We start from the raw sequence: 16,855 nt of genomic DNA on the forward strand, positions 1-16,855 counted from the left end.
TGTTGAGCCATATTGTATGTGATGTAAATGTGCCTGCACGGATTAAAATGTCTTCTGTAACAACATGCCCTTGGCCTTCCTTTGTTAACAGTGTATGTGTTTGGCCATCCCAGGTCACCTCTTCTTACCTTTATTTCCATTGAGAAGAATGAGCCTTTAGCAGGGATAGTATTGGAGGTCTGTGCCTGTACATTTTAGTGAACTCACAGAGGGCATACCACCAGAATCCTGCCTTCTGCCTGATTCTTTACCATGACCTGAGTTTTACAAACAGCCCATCTATGTCTCTTTTGAGATGGTCTCCACTACTAGGGGTCCTGTTCCTTTCCTTATGCCATAGCCGCAGGAGGATATTCCAAGGCCCATAATCTGAGGTAAAGGACAGCAGGCACATTGAGAACTTTCAACTAACTTGCAGGCTCACAACAGCTCCACAGTCAGCAAACTGGGAGCTCCTGGGCTTGTTCTGAGTTAGTGGGCTCCAAAGTCCTGCATAGCTGCCCTGTTGCCCAGGCCAGGCTAAGTGTCCAGTATGCTGTTCCCAGTAGCCAGATGAGCAAAGATTAGGATCCAGCACCCTAGATTCTGAAGAGAGCCAGCCTTAGGTACGTGATCTCATTTTGCAGGTTTCTCTGGTACCTTTATTTCCCATCTCCTTGGATTTTTGTTCCCTCTGTGATGGGTTGGCATTAGGAGAGCTGGTTCTTGGGAACCAGAATACTCGTTATTCTTATTCCTGTTCAGTGTTCTCATTCCTGACCTTGTCAAGTGTGACTCAGCTGCTGAACACTTCCAGACTCCATAGGTATGAAAGTTAGCCAGTGTGTCTCTGTCATCAGTGTTTTCAAAGGCTGTTTCATCCTCCCCAGAACACTGCCTCCCTACTAGGATCATTGCAAGTGCCAATGGTGCCTTTTAAAGCCACCCAAGTATTTAATAGGCTTAGTTATTCCTTAGTCATGAAAAGGGAGACATGTTTCACCAGTCTTGAGGGTGACCAAACTTATCTTTTTTGGCTGGGAATATTGAGGGAATCTCTTTTTGGGGTATACTAGGAAGGTAAAGTGAAAGCCTGGAGATGCCAATGACTGGTGTTGCCTCCACATAGAATGAGCTTTACGGAGGCAGAAGCACCTCTTCAGGAAGGCTAGACTGAGATGGAGAGCTGCCTGGGTTCACCACTTACATTTAGCTATATACCATGTCTCACGATTCTATCTGAGCTCTCCAGACATCCTAAAACGTCACTTCTAGTGGCCCCCATATACCAGTGTACACCTTGCCACTGAATGCCCTACATAAACGAGAACTGGATCCAGGAATATTTCCCAGCACAGGGAGAGATGCGACAGAGGTCTAGTAGCCAAAATCATCTGAGAGCCCTGAATTGGACTTTATTTCCTTTTTGTTTGGGGCATGGGGGTTGTTTCTGTTTTTACTATGCTAGGGATCTAACCAAGGGCCCTCTGCCTGCTGGCTAATCAAATGCTCTACCCCTAAGCTGCATCCCCAAGCCTGGACAACATTTAAAGACTCATTATACTAATTAGAACCTCCAACTCTCTAATATGCACAGGGAAGCTCCCAGAAGAGTGGGCACAGCCAACAGTTTTTTTTTTTTTTTTTTTTTTCAGACACTCATTGGACTGTTTGAGATCAACTTGCTGAAGAAAACAAAACAAAACAAAACACATTGTGGATTTACTTGAGGGTTTTCCCTCCAAGTTCAGGCTTTTGGAAATAAGTAGACTGTGTTTACAGAACAGCACAGTAACAAGGGTTGGCTGAAGACAGAAACAGACAAAAGTACAGTAAAACAAAACCTTTTAAAGATCTGTCTTAGAGTCAGCTAGACTTATCCCCCAATATTTGGTTGTTTTTTTTGTTGTTGTTATTTTTTTTAACACTAAGAATGGACGTGATTGAAAACTGTACGCAGTTGTTGTCAGATCTGCTGTTTATCTACCAACTGTGTCTTATGAGGTTTCTTTCCCTTTGCCTTGTGGGTTTTTTATGTGGTCTCTCTCTCTCTGTGTTAAACATGTACACTTGTATGTGGCTGTGCATCTATGTGCATGGTCCCTGAGGCCAGGGGGAAGACGTCGGCTGTCTTGCTTTATCACTTTCTCCCATGGAAACAAGGTCTCTCACTGGACCTGGAGTCAGTAAGCCCAGCTATCCTCCTGTCTCCATCCTACCTCATCACTGGGTTTACAGGCATGCATGGTGGTCATACCCGGCTTTTTATGCGGATGCTGGGATTGGAACTCAGATCCTTGTTCCTACCCATTGAGTCATTTTCCCAGTCTCCCCGAGTTTCAATATAGTAGGTGAAATGGCATTCCATGCACAAAAGACTGGAGGACGATGCTGGTAATTTTATAATTATTTTAATAACCAGGTTTACATTAACAGTCACTTGATGAGCTTTTTTTTTTTCTTTAATCTCAGCTAACTCAATACACAGTTTTCTTCACGGTTCAAATTAAACAGCTCTTCAGTTTCCGAGCTGCCTCACAGCTAGCACAGGTCACAAGGAGACTCACTGTCTGTCCATAGCCACCAGACACAGAACTGAACACCCACACACCATGTCTCAAAGGGGGATTATGAGGAATGCTGGCTGCCTGGGCCAGCCCATGACTGCATCAGGACTCAAGCTGGGGATGGCTAGGGGAGAAGACCTGGGGCCTTGGGGCAGGAATCAAAATTGGGAAGCACCCGCCTCTTGAAAGGGACTTAGTAGAATGAGCAGAATGGAGTCCAGAGTTAGGATTCAGGCCCTAGAAGATGAGATAATATCTCTGGGTATTGTCATGGAGAAATAACCCAAAGAACCACTGGATGTTGAAGTAGGGAAAAGACCATTTTGGAGGATGACTATAATTCTATTAGTTTCAAAAAACTTAGAACTAGAAGAAATATCTCCACTGCGAAGCTGATTTCTTTGCTCCATCAAGATCTTCTCAACCACTCAAGCCTGTGACCCTTCAGAGTGAATGTCAACAGATTGCCACTGGGGCTTAGAAACAACTTGAGGTTTAGAGATTACATGGTATTCTGCGAGGGGAGCTGGGTGGAAAGCCCGTATAACAAAGCCTCTTGAGAGAAGATAGTGCCCATCATGCCCTCCCACCTTTAAATAAAATGCCAGTGATCTTGGAGGAAGCCCCCAATTCTTGTCATTTTCCTTCCCAAAAACCCAGCGACTGGGGCTGTCTGATGGAGCAGAAACAATTTAAATATAAAATTTCAACTCAAGTAACACGCTGCTTAGAAAAATTCTCATGTTGAGAAAACAGTCGGGGAGTTGTCAATAAAGTTTTGGGAATTTCTATGCTTAGGTGTAACTAATATTGAATGAAGAAAGAGAGGCATCCTGAGATGGTGCCGGTCCACCTTGAGGGCTCCTAGAAGCTGCACCTCACACAGAGAATGCTTGAGTGTAACATAAAGTTTCGGCACAGTGGCACATTTTGGAAGACCCAAGTGCAGTGCAGATGACCCAGAGAAGGTTATTTCTCATCACTAGGGAGGCCCTGGAGGGACCAGTTGGTCTCAGGCATGGGAAACCACACCGTTGTGGCCCAGCATTAGTTAATTTACATGTCTCTTCCTCCATCTGGTGGCTACCGATGGTACTACAACCTATGCTGCAGCCAAGCCTGGCTATTGAGGTATATAGTAAACATGCTTCAGATCTGGAAAACTCCCTGTAAAAGTCATTCTGAGTTCCTGGAGAAATCCCCAAGTCATTGAAATGGAATTCAAGACTACACTCTTCTCATTTTCTTCTGCTAAATTTTCCTTTAAAATGAAAGCACCATGAGAGCTTTAAAAAGCAAGATTCCCTATTATGAAGTTGAAAGGGCCTTTTCCATGATTTGGAGCCAAAACTAGCTTGCTCAGGAAAATCCCTTTCCCTTGCTATTTCCAAATCCCTTCGGAGCCAAACTGCTCATGTTTCTCTACTTCTCAGTTTCATTACAAACTTTACTCAGGGCTGGGGGCCCTGTGTAGCACAGTGGCAGGGTGCTTGCCTAGCACGGGAGAGGCCCTGGACTCAATTGTCCGGCTCCACAAAACAAAAGGAACAAATACATCCCCCACCTCCAGAAACACAAGGACAAATGAACAAAACCACCTGCAGGCAGAGATGGCGGCTTCCCCTAAGTACTCAGAAGGTGTATGAGCCCTGCTCTGATCTTCAGAGTACTTAGTACAGTGTGGTATTTCTTTCCAAGTGGGCCTCTAGAGCACAGATATCTGAGCCAATGTTGATAGCATGTTGCCTGCAGGAGAGCTCACTGGCTGCTACAGATTCTTCACAGAATCAGGTTCACAATTGGCTTTGGAAATGGTGTGATAGGGACATGGACTTCCAACTCTGACAAACAAAAGGGGGTGCAAACATTGCTGCCTATTCCCCTTCTGTGCCATAGCAAGAAGGGTGCATCCTGTCACTTTATACATCTCACCCTGGAGATCTTAGTACCAAGGGAAAAGTGACATCTCCACCCCCAGCACCTGCTAGTAGAAGAGGAGACACATGGCTTAGAATTGAAAAGATGGTAATACACGGTATACTCCTGCTACTCAGGGCTAGCTTCCCTAAATCTCTGCTTTACTCCCATAGAAGCTAAGATTATTATTAGGGGTCAAGATTTAGAACAACTGAGAAAGTCAGTTTTCCAGAAAAGAAAGAAAGAAAGAAAGAAAGAAAGAAAGAAAGAAAGGAAGAAAGAAAGAAAGAAAAGAAAAGAAAAGAAAAGAAAAGAAAAGAAAAAAGAAAAGAAAAATCCCGAATGTGTTTGGATCCAAGAAGATCAAGAGATAGTCATTCACATCACCCTTGAGTCTCTCTGCCATGATGCTAACTCAGTTGGCAAGAGCATGCATCGTCTCCCCTCAGCTTGCAGGCAGGAGAGAGAGAGAGAGCTGCCTCCCCAGGACTGAGAGGAAGGCCATGCTGCACTCTCTGTGGCAGCCTTTGATGAGCACCAAGGAAGCAGAAGAGGAAGAGATCCCTCCATTTGTTCTGCCTGTGTGCCCTTCACAACCCAGAAAAGAGGCTTAGAAAGCAAACACTGGTATGATAAAACAAGTAGAAGAATTGGCTGGATTCTGACATTTAACAAATGACTAAAGAAAAAATCTACTAGGAAAGGATATGACAAAGTCCAGGACCCAAAGACCTCTTCCTGCCTTCTCTGCAGATCCCAGGGGACTGTGATGGAGTATCCAGTTGCCACTCGTGGCCATTTTTCATGAAAATTAACGTACATCATCAACACAACACACAATACCCTCCTGCTCACCCAGCCCACCCACCTCCCTCCTACACACCCCACTCCAGCCCCTTTGTGCCCTCCACCTTGCCCTGGGCTCCCACCACCCAATCACCCAAAGAAACCTTCCTGCCTTTTGTTCATTGTCTTGATGTCCCAGCTTCGTCTTGTCCCCTTGTCATAAGATGCAGCGCTACAGACGCTCTCAACACTATAATATGCAGACTCTACCTTAGCGGCCTGCCTGATCGCATGCATGTAAGTGAGGGGGAGGGATCGAAGAAATCAAGATTATGCATAAACAGAAATCAAAGCAATTCATAAAGCTAGGCAAGCGAGCATAACATCGGGAAACATAAGGCTTGAGGCTTATTTGATTCTTTAGATCGCAACTGTTTGGATTCACTTTCCTTCTTAAATATCGGTGTACCATTTTGGCTTCAGAAAAAAAATCTCTTCTTGCTTCTGTCTCCCTCTTTGGGAGGGCTTGCTTAACTCAGGGATGTGATATTAGAACGGCCCCCAGGGGGCGCCACGATGCGTTTGCTGGCTGAGCGGACCCCCTCATCCACTTGGGTGCCTGCAGATGGAGACAAAATTCCCAGGGAGAAGCAAAGGGGACAGAGAAGGGTGTGGGGAGAAAAAACGGTGAGAAACTTTGAGAGGGATAATTACTAAGAACTTCCCTGGCGCACAAGAAACTTAACACCGTATCTTGAACATTGCATATCCATGACACCCTCTCCTGGAAAAATACTGTCTTGGTAGGAAAACCCAAATTCCTCCCTAGAGGTAAGGTGCTGCACATGTCGCTAACATTGGTAAGAGCATGGGGATGGCTGCTTATACTGACGGTGGCTGGCCATGTGTTAAAGCCTGAAGGTTATTCCGTTGCATCCTCGCTACTGAGGTTGGGGAGACAGATATTGAATTGTCCCATGACAGAGGGATTCTGGAGAGGGGAGGTCACCCTCCCAAGGCCTCCAAAGCTGGAAGGTCAAGGTCTCTTGTTAATGTAAGGAGCCTCTGAATGTTTAAGGACTGACAGTGGCCAAAAAGCCAAGGACAAAGGTGAACCCACTCTGAACTACTTGGGGACCATACTTAACTCGATTGCCTGTCAAAGTTACCTCAAAATATTGAGTCCCTTTTCTCCGTCTGTCCCTGAACCTCCCACATCTTTTCCTCCATGGTCTCCATTCCCTCTGCCCCTTCCTCTCTTTTCTCTGTATGCTGAGGCCTCACCTTTAAATATGTCTTTTCTTTCTTGTTATCTTGCTCACCTTACATGTACAATTGCTATCATAGGGTAACACACCCGCATTCACCCCCCCCCCCCATTTAAAGACAGCTATGGAGCAATTAAACAATAATTCTCTATGGTGAAGAGTTCTTGGAAAACAGATGAGGTCAATAATATGGGAAACACATGGTGAATTTTCAGTCAGTGGAAGTCAGTGGAAGCTATTGCTGGCATCATTTTTACTATGGAGGGGAACTAGGCTGCTGCTGAGGAACATAAAAACCAGTCTGAGCTTTATGTACACTGAGATTGGAACACATACACACACACACACACACACACCATAGTTCTCATACACTGATACAGAACACTGTTATCAATTCATAGTGGCAATCAGCTCCATCAACCTGCCTCCAGCTAGGTCTGATCTCTAAGAAGAATTTGCTAACGTTTGAACTTGACCTCAAAATTGACAATGCTGTCTTTGATTTTCTTACCAGGATCACTTGCTGATTAGGAAAATGTTTCTGTTCTCAATACTGATCATCTCCCTACAGAGGACACCAGTGCTGTGCTGGGAAATGTGTTTGACTTGAGTTTGCAGGATTAGTTTGTAGCCTAGGGATGCTGCTCTTTTCTCCTCTCCCCCCATTTCCCCTCTTCATCAGCTCCTTCCACTCACCTGACAGGCTAAATCCTGACTGATGAAGGTTCCTCACTGGTGGGTTCGGCCGAGTGGGAGAGCCTCGAGTCGAGCCAGCTGGGGTGCCCCCCTTGGGGGTGGTGGTCAAGTCAAACACTGGTCCATCATACATGCCTCTGGGGACTGCATGCAGGTCTGCCATCTGCAGCCAGAGAAACAAGTCATCAGGCATTCTTACAGTCAATGACCCGACACTGTAGGATGTACTCTGGGAGGTGTGTCAATAAAAAGTTTGTGGAGAGGAATCCAGGAGAAAACAGCAGTTATGAATGTGAAATAAGAGACATAGGCACAAGAGATTGATGATGGAGATCATCCACGAAGGCCTCTATAGACATGAGATTCTATCTGGAGCAGTGGTTCAACAAGCTGCAGTGACCCCCAACCATAAAATTATTTTCATTACTACTTCAAAACTGCTATTTTGATACTGTTATGAATCATAATGTAAATATGTGAAAGGGTCATTCATCCCCCAGATTGAGAACCAACCGCTGGTCTTCTAGGATCCAATGGCCCTTTGATGATGTTGCCCTTGGAGGAGAGAAACAGCTGAGTGTATGCTGATACCACTAGGTGGCGATGTTGGAAGTAGAGGAATCAGAAAGTCCTGCTAGCTGGAAACAGCATGATGGAATAGACCTGTAGAATGTCTGGAGAAGAGCCAGCAAGAAGGACAGGAGTCTTAGATGAGGTCACATACACTGGTGTCATGAGATCCCATGGGAGACCCACCCCTGGCTTTTCAGGGCTTTTTACATGTCAGATGCCCTCAACTGAGAGTCTGTGGTCTGACCCACTGACTTTTGGCTGTGAACTTGCCTAGGGACTGTAGAGCCAGTCAGTAGCATCAATCAACTGTGTGTTCTGTGTTGGGGTTTATTGCTTTGTGAATCATGCTGTGTCCCCCAGAGGCATGTATAATCTATGAGATTAACATGGTGAGACACCCCCCCCCCAAGGCAGGAGCAGAGCCTGCATACAAGCTCCATCACATTACTGGCTATAGTGCAGCAATGAGGGTGTGCATCCCTATGAACCTGACAGTGAAGATGGGCCGTGATGAGACTTGTATGGAGCCCTAGCCCTGCCGTCTGTGCAGTGACCTGGGCACAGTGCAGCTGTCCCACATGGGGTGAGAAATGCGTAGTACTCCCCACCCAGTAATACTATAGCTGTGGCATTTCTTTGGTCCCAGAATCTAAGTCATAATATAAAAAGTCTATACTGGGCAAGTTTGTTGTTTATTCCCTTTTCTAGCAAGACAAAACTGGAGTAGGGAGCTCAAATCTCATACCTCCATCCTGGTCTAGCTTTACTTTGTGGGTCCCCAAAGTTCCAGAAAGAACTGGAAGCTGAGAGGGACTCTGAAAGAAATGTATATGTGTGTATGTGTGTGCATATGTGTGTGTATGTATATATATGTGTGTGCATATGTGTGTATATGTGTGTATGTATATATATATGTGTGTGTATGTATATATATGTGTGTGTATATATATGTGTGTGTATATGTGTGTACATGTGTGTGTATGTATGTGCACATGTATGTGTATATGGGTGTATGTATATATGTGTGTATATGTGTATATATGTGTATACTTGTGTGTATCTAAGTGTATGTGTGTATAAGTGTGCATGTGTGCATATGTATGTATGTATGTATATGTGTGTATATGTGTGTATGTATATGTGTATATTTGTGTGTACCTAAGTGTATGTGTGCATGTGTGTATATGTGTGTATATGTATGTATGTATATGTATGTGTGTATATGTGTGTATATATGTATATATTTGTGTTGTGTGTATATACGTGTATATATGTGTGTATATGCGTTTTTTTGTGTATTTGTGTATGTGTGTGTATGTCTATATTTGTGTATGAGAGAGAAAGAGTGTAGAGAAAGAGAGAGAGGATTCTGGGCATTTTTCCAACCAAGCAACCTTGGACAGACTGGAAGAGAGATGGCTGGGTGTCAATCTGTTCTCATTATAAGCCTTTGGGAATAATTTTCCTATGAAAATATACTATCATTACATCAAACCCTTCCAATTTTAAACCAAAGTACTGTAATAATGTGGGGAAAGTATTTGGGGAAATAAAAACTTTCTTTGGCCAAAACCTTTTTAGAAGTCTTCCTTGTAGCCTGTGGGTTCTGTGCCCCATTTCTTCAGCACACAGCTGTTGCTGTGACACTTGCTGTGAGGGCCTAGGAGGGCTGGTCCTCTGAATCCCAGGACTGTATGGGACTCCTCTGGCTCATTGGCACTCACCTTCCTCCTGGCTTTAATGCGCTTGTAGACATAGTCAGAGAACGGGCTGCAGGGAACGAAGCGGCCAGCCCCCTGGGTCACATGCAAGTTGCTGTCTTCCAGCATGATCTTGCCCTGGCAGATAACCACCAGCGGTGCCCCGCGAAGCTCCATCCCTTCAAAGATGTTGTATTCTGCAACCTAGATTCAGGGACGAGAACAAAGCCAGACCATGGGTATAGGATGAAAAGAGGAATGGGGTTATCTTCTGTGTTTGGGACCCCATCTTTGGTATCAGTAAGAACTGAGTCACCAAATAAAGCCAGGCAAAGCTCAGGACACACCTGCCTGCTTTGATAAGGAACGGGAGACTGATGCACCCTGGATAAAGGCACCTCAAGCAAAGCAAAGTGCCTCACTTCTAAAAAGATCTTTAATGGAAATTCGATTTCCACTGCCACTGCTGGCTGTATCCCGAGCTCAGCTACAAGACACCCAGGGATATGCTGCGCTGAGTGGTAAGTGGAGGACACATGGCCCTTTGGCCCAGACCAGTACAAAATTCCACTCCACAATGTGACTTGGTGTTTAAGCAAAGGCCATTCCTATCCCAAATAGGATTTCTGCATACCTTCCTTGCTTGCTCAGCAGGAAGATAGCATTGCAGGGGTTGGCGGTACTACCTTGATTCTAGGATTTGAATGTCAGCTCCGACACCAGCTACAGAGATTATTTACTTTCTATGTACTTCTAGAAATTAGGCAAAACTACAAGCAGAGGATAACAGTACCTACCCAAATATATCCACTGTTCATGGGACTCACTGAATAGAAAGAAAGCAAGGTGCCTGACATATAACTACTTCAAGGATTATTTTTGCTAGCGAGTACTCTGTCCCTCTTTAAGGTATTGGATTTGGGTTTCAATCTTATAGGAGAACTGGAGCAAACAATGAAGATAGTTAACTCTCTCTTCATTCAAAACGTAAAGTCTGTCTGGGCCTCTGCAATCTTGGAAGCGTGCGGAGAAGCACTTCCTCTCTATGCCTCCAAACCCCAGTGGCCAGGAAGGGCAGAGCCCCTCTACAGACTACTTCACTCAGGAAAGCAGGAGAAAGAAATAAATAGTTTACGTATTTTTTTAAAAGATTTATTTATTTATTATGTATACAGCATGTATGACTGCAGGCCAGAAGAGGGCACCAGATCTCATTACAGATGGTTGTGAGCCACCATCTGGTTGCTGGGAATTGAACTCAGGACCTCTGGAAGAGCAGTCAGTGCTCTTAACCTCTGAGCCATCTCTCCAGCCCCAGTTTACGTATTTTTATGCCAATAAAACTTAAGGCAAACTGGGGTTGGGAGCACATGCCTCTTATACCAGCCCTTGGGAGGCAAAAGTAGGGTTATTAGCAATTCAAATCCAAAGCCCACCTGAGCAGGAGACCTTGCTTTCAAAACCGTGCAGTAAACAGACCAAACAAAAACTCTTCGAATGATTATTGCAGTCCATCCTAGTCTCTGAGACCGGCCCACCCTATCAGCTTATTCCTCGGAGTGAGCTCTGCACACACATTCTCCATACTGCCAACCCATGCCTCACCGACTGGTGGTTCTTGGCAGAGACAATCTTCACAGCGTCTGGATCCCAGATGACCAGGTCGCTGTCTGAGCCCACGGCTATTCTCCCCTTGCGTGGGTACAGGTTGAATATCTTGGCAGCATTGGTGCTGGTCACAGCCACAAACTGATTTTCATCCATCTTTCCCGTGGCCTGTTGGAATACAAAGATTGCATGTCTGTGCCTGTCTCCAGGTTGATGGCAGCTCCATAAGAACCAGGCTTCTGAGCTCAGAGCAAAGTGACCACAAAGGCCCAGGAGTACAAAGGGACTGAGCACAGATTCCATCTATCCAGCAAGCTCAGGGGTCTGCTGGACAGTCTGAACTTCACAGGGAACATAGGGAGACCTGTGACTTAACATAGAAGTTACTTCTGAAGAATGCAGTTTTCCTAGCTATGTGCATATCATTTACTTAAACATTTACTTCTACTAATTCCAAGAAAGATCAGAGAATTTACAGTAAAAACAAATGTGAGTGTGAGCCCATTCTTTAGGTATATGTGTATATTTGTATATCCAGAGGATAGATATGCAAAGCCTTACTCAAATAGTGACAGTGGATATGTTTGTGTTACAGAATTATGTGTCTTTTTCCAGGTGTGTGTTTGTCTGAGGTTTCTAAGTGACCTTTGTTGAGCATGTATCATGTTGCTAATTAAAAAACTAAAGATAACCATTGCTAAATAATGAGGATATGTTCTGAGAAGTGTGTTAGTGCTGATTTTGTTGTCCTGTGACCATCACAGAGTTCTCTTACACAGTAAGTCATCTATGATATCACTAGGGTCTTAATCTTAGGGAACCAGTTATGGGATTCATATTGACAGGAATATCTGTATGCAGTGCATAAATTTTGTATTAATTTTTAACAAATTCAAATAGGATTTGTAAAGATAAAACATTGTGGGGGTGGCCAAGCAATGACTGGCCCAGCTTGAGACCCAAGCCATGAGAATAAGCCCACCTCTGACACCCCCTGGAAGGCCAGGACCCAGAAGCTGTTTGCCCAGAGACCTAGGATAGAACTAAACACAACTGGAGAAAAATAATGTCAATGTAATGATGCCTAACAATATTCTGCTATACTCATAGACTGGTACCTAGCCCAAATGTCATCAGAGAGGCTTCATCCAGCGACTGATGAAGCAGATGAAGTCCCTTACCACAGCCTTGTCCCAGATGACAGACATGCGTTCCTCCACACCATTGGTGCCCTCAGGGATGGCTGTGAAGTTGTCCTTCCCTATGGCTTTCTGGGCAGTGCTGAAGGTACAGTGGGCACTTCCAGAGAGCTGCAGATCACCGCTGGAAAAGGAGAAAGGTTCACGTGACTAGGAGAGATAGCTGAAGAACACTGGAGGGGGGATAGGGGTGGGGGACGAGTTGAGGAGGGCAGAATCCTATTTTCGGTTTGCAGTGCCTCCATCCCTTACTAAGCTGTGTGAGTGAGCATGGGTAGTTTCCTCTCCTCTCTGGGCTCAGTTACCCATCCAGAAATCAAGGAAATAGAATTAGATCATTAGACTGTCTTCTGTGGCAAATGTCAGAGTCAGGTGAGGGCTGGAGAGATGACTCAGTGGTTATTAGCACGGGCTGTTGCTGCAGAGGACCCAGGTTTTGTTCTCAGCAGCCACATCAGGTGGCTCGCAACTGGCTCTAATTCCAGTTCCATGTTATCTTGTGCCTTTTCCTGGCTTCTGCAGAAACTTGCACACAAGGTGCACATAAAGACAAGCAGGCAAGCATTCGAGTATAGGCGTGCATGCTTGCTTGTATAAATACACATACACACAGACACACACACACACACACACACACACACACACACACACACACACAGACTCACAGAGTTGTAAAAATGTAAGGACTCAAATGACCAGTAGCCTGATTTTGAGTCTCCCTATAGTTACTATCTAAGTGTCATCATGACAAAGGCTTTGAGTTCTGACAAATAACTTTAAGTGACATGATCACCAGTTGCTTCATCTGTAAAATGGCAATAATAGTGCCTCACTCATAAAGTTGTTACGAGGGACAAGGGTGAGCACAGGCTTGGCCCATTACAGCAATCAGCTGCTGAGACCCTTCTTCACACTGAAACTGTGTCATCAATTTGACTGTAATGTAGAAGAGCCAGTTTTCTGTACTCCAGACTGCAGGGGAATTTGATGCTGCTGCAGACTCTGACCTGCCATCTAGACCATACTACTGCAGCCCCCGTCCCAGGTGGCCCCAAGATGATTCCACAGAACACATGGTATTCCTGCACCAACCTGGCCAGCAAGGAGTTGATGTAGTCGGGTGTGGTTGGGTCGGGGCTCAGAGGTGGGGATGTCACAAATGCAGCTGCCTTGGCCCAGTTCTTACTCCAGTAATGAGTTCCATCTATTCCGAGACTGGCAGTGATGGGTTCGCCAAAGACCACATTTCCTGGAAGGGGTGAATGTCAGTTTTGTAAGAAATATGTACTGCTCCAATCCAGCATATCTAATCAGAACTATAACTCTTCTCAAGGCCCTGTCTCTGAACTTAGGCAAGCCTAGGGTTCAAGTTTCTATTCACAGCTTTTTATGTCTCTTTTTTCTATTAACTATGAATAAATTTATATTCTGTAAATAATAAGAAGCCATTAGCTGTAAGGTATGGCAGTAAGCCTCACACTTTGAAAGAAAATTTGAATTTAAAAATGAAGAAAATACAACTACATACTGGTTATACAGAGTTCAAGAGCCATGCTCATTTTGAAATATTAAAATGTCAGAGCAATATGTCCTATATCTCATAACTGATGAAATGAGATTCTGTTTACTTCCCAGATTTGTGAAAGAACTTGTGGGTGGAAGTCATTTTGGAAGGTATTTATGCATCTCTACACATGGGTGTAGATGCCAGAGGCCAATGCCAGACGCCTTTCTCCACTGTCCTCCATCTTACATTTTGGGACAGGGTCTCTCACTGAACTGGCAGCTCAGCAACTGGACAAAATTAACTAGCCAGCAAGTACCAGGGGCTCTCTTGTCTTCATCATCCCAGAGCTATGACTACAAGAATAGGCTGCTATGCCAGCTTGTTGCTCAGGTCCTCAAGCTTGCAAGGTAGACACTTAACCAACCAGGCCTGGTCCCCAACACTAATTTCTTTACTGTCTACACTTTTCCACTGTGAGAGGCCCAAAGTCCTGAGTGTGGTCCACATTGCTGGGAACTGCCAGCTCTCCTGCCCCAAAGACAAGATTCGGCCCTACAGTGTAAAATGCATTCTGGAGGATAAGAGGCTCTTACATGTTTTTATTTTGCTGTTTTTTTTTTTTTAAACCAGTGTCTCCTTTGACTATGCATTTGCCATTTTGACAAACATTGACTTGGTACTGAAGACTGAACAATGTGAGATGCATAAGATGGGGCTGGCCCGTGGATGCTGTATTAAGCTTGTATTGGATGTTTTTAAGAAAGAGATAGTGATCCAGAAGGAAATGCTCCCCCCCCAAAGTTGGCTGGCCCCTCATTTCTCTGCATCAGCATCAGGACAGGAATATGCCGATAAGCCTTGAGTATCTTTCTTTCTTTCTTTCTTTTTTTTAAAGCTGAGGATCGAACCCAGGGCCTTGTGCTCGCTAGGCAAGTGCTCTACCACTGAGCTAAATCCTCAACCCGAGCCTTGGGCATCTTTAACCTTCATCTTGTTTGGCCTTCTGTCATCAAAGTTTGCACAGTCATTTTCTAGCCAGGATTTCATAGCCAGGGTTATAAAGAGGTTTTGCCTCATTTTAACGTCAAGCAAGGATATCCTGGAATACTAGGTAGGGGGAAATTCTAACAATGCTTCTGGATTCACCAGAAAATATCTATGATTAATCAGTGATGTCTACCACAGAAAGTCAGAAGAAAATATCAGTGATTCACATATGCATCCCTGCCTTCAGGGATGGTGTTAACAAGTATTGACAAAAATATAGGATCGGAATAAATGAAGAAGTGAGATTCAAGGAAAACACTCAGATATTACAAGAAACACATCCTTAAGAGAGGATCAACTGTTCCTTGGGACTACATTTAGGAGAGAAGTTGAAGAAACTGAAGTTCTCCACTGTATCCGAGTTTGAATACTGAACTACCCAGCTGATTTCACCAATTTCTTCATTCAAAACATTGCAATAATAATGCACTTGTCACAGGCCTCAGAGTTGAGAATTCTGTATTTAGAATATTAATTTCAGTACTTCACTATATTGCTCTGTGTGTGTGTGTGTGTGTGTGTGTGTGTGTGTGTGTGTGTGTGTGTAGGGACTGGCCTATAGGCCCTTGAGCTTCTACACAAATGCTTTTTGCACAGAAAGACAACCCCTCTCTCTGCTTTAAGTTGTAACTTTTTAAGATTAATCATGAGCATGAGTTCTTAAAGATCACTGGTGATGGGTGATGAGATTCTTCGGGACTTGACCAGGAACAGATTCGGGAGGAAGGAGTAAGCCCATCCCCCATCTTCCTGCTGGAGGTGTTCTCAATTCTCCCCGAGAATTCCTGTCCAAAAGATGTTCATGGCTTCAATGTCCCCAGCCCTGTTTTATCACCAAGTTCCACACCCCTCTGCCTGGTGGACACAGTTGTGTGAGTTCTCCTTACCAGAGGACCATAGCCAGAAGGCTAATGGAAAGAAATGCCTACCATGAAATATGAAGTAAGAACAGCATATGCTTGAAAAGAATCCAACCTCAGGTTCCCTGGTTATTCTGAGCATAGCACTTAAGTAGGGCATGAACACCAGCAGAGGGCATGAGAGGTTAATGGCCTGGGTGGTTAGGGCTGAAAGAGTGAGTGTGGTGGCCTCCCCCCTCCTCTTCCTTTCCCCTTCCTCTCCCCACCCTACTTCTAGGAAGGAGAATTTGACTGCTCTCCGGGTTCTCCTGAAGGAACACCTCTCATCCAGTGGAGTGGCGCCATTAACTGCTGAGAGACCAGAGCAGATTTACCGTGATCATGGAGAAATGGGAAACAACCCTGACTGCTCGGCAGACATCTGGACACCTAGACAGATGCCTCTCTCATAGAAAAGGGCCACCTTTTCCCAGAATGCTAGAGAGCTGGAAAACACTGTCGGAAGTCAGCCGGGCTCTTCTTAAGCACCCTGGTCACCCCCACATGGAAACTGAACAGGGCCACTTAGCTGAGGAATCTCTCAGCGTGGATCTCTCTGTTAGCAGATGACCATCAGCACACAGCAACAGCAAATACCTGCCTCATGGGGGATCTTCTTTCCCAATCAAGCACAGCACATATTGAGAAATCTCTGGTTTCTCAATGACACTGTTTACTGGCACAGCTTCACCACTGAGCCCATGAGCCTATCACTAGGGACAAGATATAAAACTCAAAAAGAAAGCTTTGAAATGGGACTTGACTTGAGACAGACACTGCAAGCCCCAGTTAATAGCAGTGGACAGCAAAGCAGAGGGCAGAAAGGCAGTGAGGACAGAGACCTGGGCCATGAAGACCACAGTGTAAAACTCCTTTCTATCTAAGTGAACTTGTGCTGACCTGTATGCTCAAGTGGCATGAGCTCACCTCTATGATGAGAGCTCTCAGAACAGGCCAGACAATGCTGTCTTTAGGGTGTGCTTCAATTCAGGGATGCACACAGACCTTAGAAAAGGTAATCCACACTATTCTTAGACACTTGCTTGAGCCATTTCTTCACTGCATCCATCACCAGAAATGAAGGAAATAGATCCTCCTCCCCCCAATCC

At 44.8% G+C, this 16,855-nt stretch overlaps 2 protein-coding genes across 4 annotated transcripts in view; one reads left to right on the top strand and one right to left on the bottom strand.

The window, feature by feature from the left end:
- Positions 1 to 16,855, top strand: part of Stk32a (serine/threonine kinase 32A) — a 147,693-nt gene that overhangs the window by 113,892 nt on the left and 16,946 nt on the right. Inside the window, exon 14 of one of the 2 annotated variants that reach the window (XM_036204427.1) lies at positions 1,635 to 1,882. The exons of the other annotated variant lie outside the window; for it this stretch is intronic. Within the exon in view, the coding sequence (XP_036060320.1) occupies positions 1,635 to 1,668 (34 nt within the window). The 3' untranslated portion in view covers positions 1,669 to 1,882. Of the gene's footprint in view, positions 1 to 1,634; positions 1,883 to 16,855 lie in introns of those variants that run through there. 2 annotated transcript variants of the gene reach the window in all.
- The window catches only part of Dpysl3 (dihydropyrimidinase like 3), a 108,783-nt gene continuing 96,676 nt past the window's right edge, over positions 4,749 to 16,855 (bottom strand). For both annotated transcript variants that reach the window (XM_036204424.1, XM_036204426.1), the window contains exons 9-14: positions 13,386 to 13,542; positions 12,276 to 12,417; positions 11,092 to 11,262; positions 9,511 to 9,690; positions 7,214 to 7,376; positions 4,749 to 5,868 (exon numbers count right to left, since the gene is read on the bottom strand). In XM_036204424.1, the coding sequence (XP_036060317.1) occupies positions 5,780 to 5,868; positions 7,214 to 7,376; positions 9,511 to 9,690; positions 11,092 to 11,262; positions 12,276 to 12,417; positions 13,386 to 13,542 (902 nt within the window). In that variant the 3' untranslated portion in view covers positions 4,749 to 5,779. The remainder of the gene's footprint in view (positions 5,869 to 7,213; positions 7,377 to 9,510; positions 9,691 to 11,091; positions 11,263 to 12,275; positions 12,418 to 13,385; positions 13,543 to 16,855) is intronic.

This window comes from Onychomys torridus, chromosome 13 (genome assembly GCF_903995425.1).
Source record: "Onychomys torridus chromosome 13, mOncTor1.1, whole genome shotgun sequence".
NCBI classification, from domain to species: Eukaryota; Metazoa; Chordata; class Mammalia; order Rodentia; family Cricetidae; genus Onychomys; species Onychomys torridus.